We start from the raw sequence: 12744 nt of genomic DNA on the forward strand, positions 1-12744 counted from the left end.
ATCTAAAATAGCTCTTCTGTGCATAATAATGTGGAGATGTTATGGTGCTACCGCTCATGTTAGAAACAAACGTTACACCAACTGAAAGGGACATTCACAATCTCCATGAGATAAAACACTCATTTCTAGTCCTGATGGTTCACAAGATACTGGATGCTAAATGTTGTTGGTCCATGAGTATTTCCTGTGCTGGATCTCGGACCAGTGTAAATGGAGAGAAAATCCACATTTGGGGAAAGAAGGAATCACTTTCCCACTGTTTATCACATGGACATTGCCACAGATATGTAGCATGTAAATAATGCAGCAGGTTTTGTTTTAAAGGAGATAATTGTTTCCATTCTGTTTAAACAGTTTAAATGCAGAACCAACTCCTGCCCTCTGCTGCATAGTTATGCTAACGAGTAAAGATGACCTTCATGGTCTCTACACAACAGACAGGACAGGTTCCTTACTGAATAATCTGGGAACTGCTAGGGACAGGGACATGCCAGAGCACTGTGGACAGCGGCGCATGGTTTGCAGGGTAGGGGTATCAGCAGCTCTCCCAACTGACTAGCCCATATGCAGTGTTCTGCAGCTATAAACTAGGCAGAGGTTATAGATGCTGGTCTATAACAAATCAGCAGCTGTGTGCACCTGACCGATCTGCATTTCCCATTAGCCATTCCAAGAGAATCCTGCCCTGACTGGCAAACAGCAGCACCATAGGTTTCAGAGTAACAGCCGTGTTAGTCTGTATTCGCAAAAAGAAAAGGAGTACTTGTGGCACGTTAGAGACTAACCAATTTATTTGAGCATGAGCTTTCGTGAGCTACAGCTCACTTCATTGGATGCACCATAGCTTCCCTTCTCATTGCTAACCAGAATTTGGCCCTAAGGCAGGATAAGTTTGAAGGGTCTCTCTTGGAAACCAGATTTAACCCTGGCCCTAACGCACTGGCCTTACTGAAACAAATTTCCTATCAGTCCTGGAAAGGGGACTTTGTGAAGTGGATTTACAATACAAAGTTCATTAAGAAGTGAGCGAAGATTGCAGAATTAATTTAAGTCCACGTGCACCTATTTCAGGAGAATGATTTTCTTTTCCCCTGGATTACAAACCAAGCTGTATTGGTGACAGGCAATGACTAATCTACTGAGGCACAACAGCCTCCCTGCCAAAGCCTCCGTTTAGTAACTTAGCAATTAGTTTAGCCATAAACTACATTTTGAAACAATTTCCCCTTGAAAGTCACAGACTAGGTATCTGGATCAAATGAGCCATTCCATTTTTAGCTGCCACAACAAACCCACTGATGAGATGACCGAGGAAGTGCTATCTATATTCCCCAGACAAAACCACTTTGTTAAAATTGAGTTAAGGCTCAGATACAGCAGTAATTTAGGGGAAAAGTACATTGCAAGGAAGTTGAAGTTATAAATAAAAAACAAGCACTATAAATGGAGAAACTTTTAAGGGTGCCATGTGACTGGAAGAGACTTCAAGGGCTAAGTCTTCTGTAAATTAGCGTAGCTCTGTGGAAGTCAATAGAGGCGTGTCAGTTTATCCAGAAATTATGCGTCTTACAAAGTAGGAGTAAAGATGGGAAGACTGAGGATGGTCTCACTAGAGAGGGCAAAAAAAATTAAGGTCACTTTTGGTGCCTTAAGTGTGAGTTTCCACATTTTCAAATCTTTCACGTTTAACCTTAACTCTTCTTCTCCAGTGAAACCATCCTCAGTCTTCCCACCTTTACTCCTAGTTTGTACAATGCATAAATTTCTAGATAAACTGGCTCCCCACGGACTCCCATGGAGCTATTCTGATTTACACTGGGTGAAGATCTAGCCATTCAGGTCACTTTCAGTCATGTGGCACCCTTTAAAAGTCCACCACAGTCTGGTACACTATTCAGATTTTCTTAATACACCAGTGACTAGCTTTCATCTTTCCTTGGCTCAGATTTGACCCTATTCACTAAGGATGAAATCCTGCCCTCAGAATCAAGGTGAGTTTTTTGCTCTTGACTTCAATGAGGCCAAGATTTCACCCTAGATCTTTCAAAGTTTCAAGCAGAAGCAATTTTTAAAGATGAGACGTGTTCAAGAATTCTTAAACAGAATTTGCAAACCATGAACACCACAATCCTCCTCCCCAGAGTCCTGCATCTTACAACTGATTTGTCCAAATCACCTCAAATTCACAACAAACACTTGTTATTTGTTCACATGCAAAAAGGAGAAATGGAAATGACCTTTTAAAGAAGATTTTAGAGGAGATGGGTGGATCACAGCCAGGCAAGTCTCAGCCTTAATACTCTATTATTTGATAATGCTGTACAGCTCTGGTAGCCTGTTTAGCATTACAAACATAGGTCACTCAGAAGGAAGACAAATGCTGGTATATTTAACACCTTCAACTGTTTGTACATTCTAAGGAGACTATTCCAGAAATAATTACCACAATTTCCTCCACGAATAATCAAAAGCAAGAAGACAACATGGAGGCATCTGTGTTGATATATTTAAGCACACCTGAACTAATAAGGCTGATTCTCCTTTACCTTAAGTCAGGTGTAACCCCACTGACATCATAAGTATAAACCTAATATGAGAAAGACTCAAATCACACATTATGAGCAGAGAATCACAAACCCTTCTATACAGCCATGTCATTACATAACAGAATGTGGCCTAATATGCCTACTTTTAAACCCATTGTGCCTTATACCTGCTCTAATGAGTAGGTTGGGACAAATTTTGCTCTCAGCTATACTGGTTCTATTGTTCCTAGGATTTCACTAATATTGCAGACAATGGAATTAGCTCACATTTATTTTTATTTGAGGAAAGCTGGGGTTTGATTAATATAAAAATAATGCATACCCTAACTACAGAGGTTTGGGTTTGATTTGCCTGACCTTCTCCATTCATGAAGGATCTCTCATTATTTGCCATGTGCAGGTATTTGAGCTTCCCGATTCTCTCTTCATTTCTCAACCTACCATTCATCAAAAAACAGAAGATTTCTCTTTTGTCCCTCCAAATGAACAGCATGTCCTCTACATCACTATATTTCCTATAGCTCCACTGCAATGCTCAAATGTACAATCTATATCCAGAAACATATTATAACTTTCTCACCTTTAAGGAATCTTTTAAATCTGTAATAAAATTTTAAATACAGTTTTAAATCTGTAATAAAATGATACTTATGGGGGGAAAAAGTCCTATAAAATGTAATGTGGACAAAACCAATAGTCCTGTAGTCGTTACTCTAAAACCCTATAGAATTTAATAGACATTTTTAAACCTATAGAATTCTACGGGCCTTTCCCATAAGGGAGGAAGCCATCAAGCTTCAAATCACTGTTTTATTTCCATATAATATGAAAGTAAAGCTAACGCTTTCCTTTTCTAATTATTAGACCTATTTAGCACTAGAATCTCGGGTCACTCATAAGCAAGCTATGTGTGTCAGTTAATTATACACATTGGACTCTATCTTCTGAGTTAATTATTCCAGAGTTAAATGCCTCTATTTTTCTCCTTGTCCACAACAAAAGGAAAATGGCCTGATGGAAAAGGGCATTAGAAGTAGTGATATTCAGAAAGCATATTTTCCTCTTTAAAAACAGATTAAGAATTAATTTAGTCAGATCAGGGCCCTAGTCTTTTGCTGCTGTTATTTAAGCTTTGGCACACAGCTCTGGTCACTGTCTGCACCTCAGTTCTGCTTTGCAACAACCTATGTATTCCAGTATTGTTCCTCTGTTGAATAGACATGCCAGACTGTGCTGACGTGTCTGGTAAATGTACACAGCCCAATTCAGCCATGATGTAAGCAGGTGCAGGTCTGCTGGAGTCTATACACACAAACATAGGCTAAAATAAAAACTCATCCTCAATTAATTCCCAAGGCAAACTCGGAATTAAAGTGTTCTGATGTGAAAGGCTAGGGTCTGAGTCCCATGACAAAACCTAGCCAGTTGCTGATTTGATACCTCTCTGCTATATAGCACAATTATGGACCAGGCTGTATCCCCTATATCTGTGCCTGTCGGCCTCTCCACAAAACAATGTGGAGGGGTCCAGCAGCCTCCACAGCAGTATCCCCACCACCCTATGAATCCCGTACAGGTTGTCAGGGCTCCTAGCTGGAAGGAGGAGTGGAAAGTGAGAGAGTCCAGGGGAGAAGGTGGGTGGAGGGAGGGGGAGCAATGTGCACGCCACCCCTGCGGAAATTAGATCAGAAAGGACACTATAGCCTGGGACTGTATTATTTTTTCTATGAAGCCCTATGTGCTTTTGCAGTCAGGGGGAATCCCTGGCAACATGGCTCCAAGTGAGCTGCACTACCAGGCAGCATCCCCCACCCCCGGCAATCAGGCAGCAGAAGGCACAGGCCTACAGGGGGACAAAAGATCTCTGGGGATTACTATTGCTATTTACTTGTATTACTGAGATCAAAGCCCCGTTGTGAGGAGTGCTGTACAAACACAAAGTGGGAGAGCAGTCCAAATGATTCAGAGTTTAAATCTAAATAGAGAAGATGGACAAGGCGGGTAGGAGGATAAGAGGGGCAAAGTGGTTTTACCAAGGTCACACAGCAGGCCAGAATTTGGGAATAAAGCTCAGATCTTCTGACTCTCAGTCCAGTGCTCAGTTCACTAGATCACACTTCCCTGCCACGTATGAGGGTGGGTCCCCTAGGCAATTCCACAGGTCAAGCAGGATGATGTACAGGAACCTCCATGAATGAATTCTTGCAAAGAGTCCCTCCCTCACATTTCACCACTATAATTTTTTTCTGGGATGGAATAATGGAGGCCATTAGTATCACAAGCGTCTCAGGAAAGCAATATATTTAAACTAACTGTAACTATTCACAGTGCTCATGTGCGCTAAGTTTGAGGAACTGGTCATTATAAACATGCAGAGGACACCACTTCATGCCCTATTTATTATGCATATACACTGTGTTATACTGAGTATATCATCCTCAAGCAGCTCTACACTTAGAGAGGTTTGCATTCTCTCTCACCATAAAACAGAAAATTCAGAGAATACTTAGATAGGGCTCAGAAGTTGGTCTGACATTCTGCCGTGCACAAGCATGTGTTAAAGGAGGAGTTCAAGCCAAGATTTTTAGCTTTCTTTCTGAAATGCCTTATTATTGGATCCTTTATATTCAATTAACTTTTTCAAATTTTTGCAGTTTAATATACAACTAGTTGAACCTATTACATTGTTATATATAAGTATTAATATAATGTAGCAGACATGACTTCTAGCTGGAAGTAATAGAATTAGTTCAGCCATATAATTTTGATTAATGACAGACCTAACATTAAAAGAAGACTCACGCTATACCTTATGTGCCAGACCTCCACAAACACCTGGAGCTGTGGCAGACGGGCTTATTATTCACAATAATGCATATGGTTATTCACATCACAGGCTCATAAGAACTCAATTCACTGCGCTTTGGCCTCAGTCACCTACTCAGGCACAAAGATCCATCTACACAGATTTGATTACAGAATTGAGGCCTTACACTGTATTTTGGAAAAATCAAAGGGCCTAATTCAACCTGCAGATACCCATTGCCAGCTTGCTTTAAAACAATGGAGTGGGAGCCATCAGCACATACTTGGAGGAAAAAATATTTCTGTGACACAAAAATATGGGCCTTTTTTGTTAATTTGTTTTTTCTTGATTTCAGCTGGGTCAAACTCTTTTCAGCAGTAACTGCAGGCACAACTGATGTTATTTAGGCATCTATTTACACTGTAGATTGTACAATATTGCAATGATATAATAGGTATTTATGCATCTAAACAACATTAATTGCAACTGCAAGTAATGCATTTAAAAATTTCACCTTCTAAGTGCAAATAAAAAAACCCCAGCAAATCAGAAATAACTTCACTCCTGTCTTCCTAAACTACTAAGGGCCAAATTTAGACCTAACGCAATTTCAATGACTGGAGTTACACCAGAGCAGGAACTGGGCCCCTATGTTAAGAAGCTTGTTGACAACATGCACATCAGACTGACCTCTACCCAGCCACAGCAAATCTGTCATGTCTGGAATGCTGTTGTTTCACTGTGAATCATCAAAACCTACTCCATCCATACCGCAACCCTCTTAAGCCATCGGAGTGCCCGTCTCTGGAAGCACCAAAGCAATTAGCTGATGTACAGTTTATAAACGTAGAACCCTACAATGACTATGAAAAAGGTGAGGAAAAATATACACTGTGAAGTTAGTGCAAAAGAAATTATTCGCAGTTTAGAAAACCAATCCAGAAAGTCAACCCAATCAGCACAGTATCCAAGTACTGTGGGAGGTAATTTAAATAACATGTTTAAAATTACCTTCAACTATATTTCATATTTTTCAACAACAGGACATGAAACTATTTATTTTTTTTAAAAAAGTTAATTTTAACTGAATGCTTTAAGTCTTTTAATGGTGTTGAAAGGTCATCAGTTCATGCTATTAAAAATTTAGTCAGCCCTTAAAAGCAATACCCCCCACACCAACCTGATCATGCAGACTTCTCTGAGGTGCACTTCACTGCTCTGTTCTCATAGAAGAGTAATGACTACTGGGCCATCATATGCAACCACCCTCCTGTCTTTGCCCAAAAGAAAAACGGATTGTACTAAAAAGACAATCAATAGCGATCTTCCCAGAGCAGACCATATTGGACCATTGCTTGATACAGCAAAAGAACCAATTCATTTTGCAAAATATTGCCAGAAATGAAAGAAGCTTGATTTAAAATGTCAGGTTTAATTATACGTCAATTTCAAAAACTACATTAATGTAAGATTACAACTGATATTTATACATGCAGAAAAGTACAACGAAGTGTTCAAAGTTCACATTTCGATAGCAATCATATCTTGGCTTTCTTGTGCCTATGTAGTATTCTCAGTTGCCCTAATTGTGCAAACATTTATGCAGATGAGTAATCTTATCCCTGAAGTTAATTGGATGACACAAAGTAGTAATAATGATTGCCCCAGTCTGGCTCCCATTGAGGTCAGTGGCACAAACTCAGGCTTTCTGCCCAAAAGCGTTGGCAGGATAAGGCCCTACAGTATTAACTTTAACTCCTTCATGTAAAATGCTGGCCCCATGTGCAAAGCCTAAGTAAAATACTTTGTCCAGAGATGCTGTATGTCAGTGGTCACCAACCCGTAGATCGCGATTGACTGGTCGATTGTGGAGCCTCCGACAGTCGATCGCAGTCTCTGGCCGGCTCCCTGCCTGCCCTGGCCCCACGCCGCTCCCGGAAGTGGCCGGCACATCCCTGCATGTGTGGGGCGGTAAAGGGGTCTCAGCACACTGCTCCTGCCAGTAGGCACCGCCCCCTCAGCTTCCATTGGCTGGGAATGGGAAACTGCAGCCAATGGGAGTGACAGAGGCGGTGCTTGAAGGGAGGCGCAGCACGCAGAGACCCCCCCCCAGGGACCACAGAGACGTGCTGGAAGCTTTTGGTAGCGGTGTGGGGCCGGAGTAGGCAGGGAGCCTGCCTTAGCCCCGCCACCCGTCCGAGTCAAGCGCCGCCCAGCAGGAGTCCACACCCCTCCTTCACCCCAACCCCCTGCCCCAGCCATGAGCCCCCTCCAAGAGCCTGCATCCCATATACCCTTCTGCACCCCAATACCCTGCCCCAACCCGGCATCCCCTTCTGCTCCCAAACTCCCTCCCAGAGCTTGAACCCCTCACCCCTCCCGCACCCCAACCCCCTGCCCCAGCCCACTAAAAGTGAGTGAGGGTGGCGGACAGCAAGCAACGGAGGAAGAGGGGATGGAGTGAGCGGGGCGGGGCCTCAGGGAAGGGGCAGGTAGATCCTGAGTTGCACTTAAATTCAACAAAAGTGATCTTGTGCTTAAAAAGGTTGGAGACCACTGCTTTATGTGGTAGCGGTTGGGAGTAAAAGACCTTTCCCCTGGTGGTGCACACAGCACCTGCATAGTCCCTGTGCAGTTGGTTGCTGCTACACACTTAGAGGATGTCTACATTGGGACCCTCAGGAAAGTTAAGGCAAATCAGCTGAAACCATGAAGTCAATGCACATAATTTAAAGCATATTAAACTCCCAGGTGGAAGCTCTAATTCATGGGTAAAGTGGTCTTAGTTCATTGTAACTTAATCCTCACTATGAGCTTTCTACACAAAAGGTTCATCAGTTGATCTGTGGGGAACATGGCCTTAAAACTGTAGGTAGTGTGGAACCACACTAGTTTTGCTCTGATTAAGCAGGTTCTCTCATGGAGGAATTGGCCCTGAATAAATACATAAAGTACGTGGCATACAGTTGTTGCAAAAGCCATAACTTTGAATTTCCTGACTTCTGTGTGCTTAAAATCTCATACAACATTCATGGAGTATATTTTTAGTGAAATAAAGTTAACAGGAGCACAACTCCACACTACCATGAGAACGCACGTAGACTTTTATTATTTCAAAAATCAGTAAAACATGCGTGCAACCCCACTAGAAGAGTATGAGTCTTTGTCTCTTCCCCCCCACCCCCCAGTAAGTCACATCAGCAGCATCAAGTTGATCATAGAATCCTAGAAATGTAGGACTGGAAGGAACCTTGATAGGTCATCTAGTCCAGTCCAACCTCAGTGCAGGGGACTAAGTATTATGTGTAGACCATCCCTGACAGGTGTTTGTATAATGTATTCTTAAAAACCTTCAATGACGTAGATTCCACAACCTCCCTAGGTAATTTATTCCAATGCTTAACTACCCTTACCATTAGGAAGTTTTTCCTAATGTCTAATCTAAATTTCCCTTGCCGCAATTTAAGCCCCTTACTTCTTGTCCTGTCCTGGGTGGCTAAGGAGAACGATTTATCACCCTCCTCTTTATAAAACAACATTTTACGTACTTAAAGGCTGTTATGTACCCCTCAGTTTTCTCTTCTCTAGACTAAGCAAACCCTTTTTCCCCGCCCCCCCCCCAATCTTTCCTCACAGGTCACGTTTTCTAGACCATTAATCATTTTTGTTGCTCTTCTCTGGACTTTCTCTAATTTGTTCACATCTTTCCTGAAGTGTGGTGGCCAGAACTGGACCCATTATTACAGCTGAGACCTTGTCAATGCTGAGTAGAGTGGAAGAATTATTTCTTGTGTCTTGCTTACAATACGCTGGGTAGTACATTCCAGATGCTAGCTCTTTGGGGTTTTTTTTGTTGCAAAGGTATTACAGTGTTGACCCATATTTAGTTTATCATGTACTACAACAGTTTCCTGCAGTATGCCTTTCTAGGCAGTCATTTCCCATTTTGTGTTTATTCAATTGATTAGTCTTTCTTAAGTGGAGTACTTTGCATTTGTCCTTACTGAATTTCATCCTATTTAATTGAGATCATTTCTCCAGTTTGTCAAGATCATTTTGAATTTTAATTCTGTCCTCCAAAGCACGTGCAAGCTTGGTATCTTCTGCAAACGTAAGTGTACTCACTGTGCCATTACTGGAATGATTTACCATTATGTGTGCATTCACCATTGTTGATTATACACATGTGAAATCTGAACTGGCTAAACGGAAGTAATTTAAGCAGAAAGATATTTGAGCAATCCCTTCAAAAAGTCCCTTTGCTTATGTTTAGGTATAGAGGTGCGCAAAAGATTTCCATACATTTTTTTTCCTTCTAGAAAATAGCTTTGGCAATGAAAAGGAAAAAATTTGTAAGAAAATTCTCTTTCTTCAAAAATTTTGAATGCTTTTTCGTCAAACAAAAAAAAATCAAAATATATTTTGTTTTTTGACAACTGAAAAATTGAACTTTAAAGCTTTTGGTTGTCAAAACCAAAATTATTTTTGGTTTTGACACAACCCCACCCCCAAAATTGTTTTTTTCAAAGAAAAATGTTGATGACTATGAAAAAAGGTTATCTTCACTGAAATTTTTCACGGGGAAAAAAAGAAAGATCATTTCCCAGACAACTCCATTTGGAAAATTAAAAACAAACAAACAAACAAACAACAACCCAGGTGATTAAACTTTCTTCAAACCTTTCAGCTGGAAGAAGAATGATACGTTTCAGTTTAAGGGTAATTTTTGGAAGGGCTCAGAATGAAAGCAAAGGGGCTCAACTGTTGGAAGATGTTGGGAGACCCTTATTAAAATTCTGCCCCCAAATCAAAGGGAGAGTTGGACTGGTTGATTTGCCTTTAATAGTTTTCACCCTCTCTCTAAATATTGCTAAATCATCATACGGAGATGATGCAGAAATTATTGGGTTAAACCTCATAGCCTCTGTTATGAAGGAAGCCAGACTAGATGATCACAAGGGTCCCTCCTAACTGAATATCTGTGACTTCATAATATGTATATATTTGTAGGAACCATTTGTTCAAATAGTAGCTACTGCATATGTACAACTTTTCCTAAGTTTCATCAACAGAGAACAACTTCAGACTCAACAGACGGACCTTGTAACAGGAGGTCATGGACCTATTTCCTGACATTAATTTCTACCAATTTTAAGGCAATACTCTAGCATACTGAGCTCCTTATGATAGGAAGAGCCTAAGCAATCATTTGTAACTCCATGAAAGAAGTCTAAAGTTTAAATGTAAAAGAGAGATAGCAAGGTTTCTCATGAAGGGAGAAAACAAAAAGGCAATCTGCATACCCAAGACAAAAGGACAGCAACCTACAACCACAATTAAGATTTAATCTATAAAAACCAGACAATTAGGTGCAATTTTAATTATTGCACCTTGCCCCATTCTGTGCAAGGCCTAACACAATGTCAAGGATGCAAAGCATAACATTTTAAGTTTTTAATATATAGTGCCAGTCCTTTTTTACAATGTTCTTTCAACGTAACAGCCAGCTGGCTATGCTCCCTTCTTTCGTTGCCCATTTATAGAATCACACTGCAGACATTTGCAATAAGGAATATTTAACAACATTGCTAATAGTCAGCATTAGTAGTTATGTGCCCTCTATTCAGTCTTGAATAGACTCAAGCAGGTCTCTCAATATCTACCTCAAATGTTAACTTATAAGACCAAAAGGAGCACAGGGAAACATGTTTCACCTCCTATCGCATTGCCTCGCTGTACCCCTCTGCCTGGAAAATATGGGAATTCAAGACTTGCTCCTTTCTGCAGCATAATACACTGAAACAAACAGTGCAAAGTAGCTGTATTCCGTTGCACAGATACATGCTATAAGGTCTAAGTTATTTCATGCTGCTTTTTGTTACAGGAAAATGTTCTCTCAGAAAATTGCTGCCTTAACCCAATCATTTCCATGAGCTGAACTGATAATAAAATCGCCAGCTTTATTTTCCTACCACCTATGCAGGAGAAAAGGTTTCATGGTTTATCACCTTGTCCCTGGAATCAATACATTTTTCAATACATTTCATCATTTCATTTCACAGTCACTGATCTCTTAATCAGCAGGCAGAGAAACTTCTCAAAGTTACTCCCCGACAGAATATTCAAGATCCCACTCTTTTATGTTGGCTGACATCTAGCTCAAAATGCTATTGATCATTTGGGTAGGACTAGCCCATGGCTTTTGCTTTTAAAACATCTTTCTCTGGACAACACTAAAGCTCAACCGGTGGCATCAACAACACCTTTCTCCTCCCCCCCCCCCACTAAAAGACAGGAGAAATACACTGACAAGCAGGTGCCTTGGTAAAGAAAGAAGTACTTACATCCCTGAATTTGTTCCAGTATTTATCTTTCTGATATTGCCAAACGGTGCTCAGCCACTTGTCGTTGTCCAAGAAATTGCCATTGTTGTGGTGACTGGGGAGGATGTCTGGATGCCTGCCTTCCACTTGCAGAAAACACCAAGCAACAATTACCACTATCCTAGTCATCTGCAAAGAGAGGAGCAGCAGAGCGAGCAGAGCTGAGCGGCAGCCAGGTTCGGGGGACGAGATGGGGGGGAGTCTGCTTCCGCCACAGCAGCGCTGCCTGGGGAAGCCTTCGCGCGGGATGGATGGGGAGGTGGCTGGGAGAGCCGGCAGCCTGCTCCCCCAACAAACCCCCGCGGGTTGCGGGCATCACCCCTGGCCCCGAAACCAAGCTGCAAGCCGCCCAGCCTGGCAGGGGCGGACAGGCGTTGCCCGGGGGCAGGGGAGTAAGTTGCCTTTCCTTGCAGCCCCACAACTTCTGGGTGCAGAAGCCCCAGAGGACCCCCCAGCCCAGCCCGGGGGCAGGAGCCCGCCCGCGAGCAGACGGCGGGGGGCAGCGCGAAGTTTGCACGCACTTACCTTGGGGCCAGCCGGGGCGCTCGGCGCGGGGCGTGCAGCCGCTGCCGCTGCTCGGTCCCTGCCTGTGGGGCGGAGACGCGGCGAGCCCCGAGACGGCTTCGCCCCGCCGCTTTGTGCGCCTGTCTGGAGGTGGGCGCTGCGCTGCCCGCGGGCGGCCGGCCGGCCGAGCGGCGAGATCTGGCGCCACCTGCCGGCCGAGCGCGGGCGAGGCCGCTGCAGCGGGGGGGGGGCGGGTCCTTTGGGTGCCTCAGCTTCACCCCCGCTCTGCAGGGCGGGTGCGGGGCCGCCACGCCCGCTTTGTCAGCGGCCAATCCGCTCTGCTGCCAGCCCCACACGCCTGGGCACCCGCTGCCCCAAAAGGGGGAGGGGGGGACACTGCCCCACGTGTCATGGTGACCAACATTTTAACAAGGGGCTCCCCCAAAGTCGTCCCCCCACCTTGGCTTGCAGCACAGCCAGGGCAGCGGGGCAAGCAGGGAGCGAG

The 12744-nt window shown here is 43.1% G+C and overlaps 1 protein-coding gene across 4 annotated transcripts in view; it reads right to left on the reverse strand.

The window, feature by feature from the left end:
• The window catches only part of SPOCK1 (SPARC (osteonectin), cwcv and kazal like domains proteoglycan 1), a 471926-nt gene extending 459581 nt beyond the window's left edge, over positions 1-12345 (reverse strand). For 3 of the 4 annotated variants that reach the window (XM_073355490.1, XM_073355489.1, XM_073355488.1), the window contains exons 1-2: positions 12261-12345; positions 11697-11864 (exon numbers count right to left, since the gene is read on the reverse strand). In XM_073355490.1, the coding sequence (XP_073211591.1) occupies positions 11697-11864 (168 nt within the window). In that variant the 5' untranslated portion in view covers positions 12261-12345. Of the gene's footprint in view, positions 1-11696; positions 11865-12260 lie in introns of those variants that run through there. The other variant, XM_073355491.1, reaches the window with a different exon arrangement.
• Between the last annotated feature and the right edge of the window lie 399 nt (positions 12346-12744).

Source organism: Lepidochelys kempii, chromosome 8, assembly GCF_965140285.1.
Source record: "Lepidochelys kempii isolate rLepKem1 chromosome 8, rLepKem1.hap1, whole genome shotgun sequence".
Taxonomy (NCBI): domain Eukaryota; kingdom Metazoa; phylum Chordata; order Testudines; family Cheloniidae; genus Lepidochelys; species Lepidochelys kempii.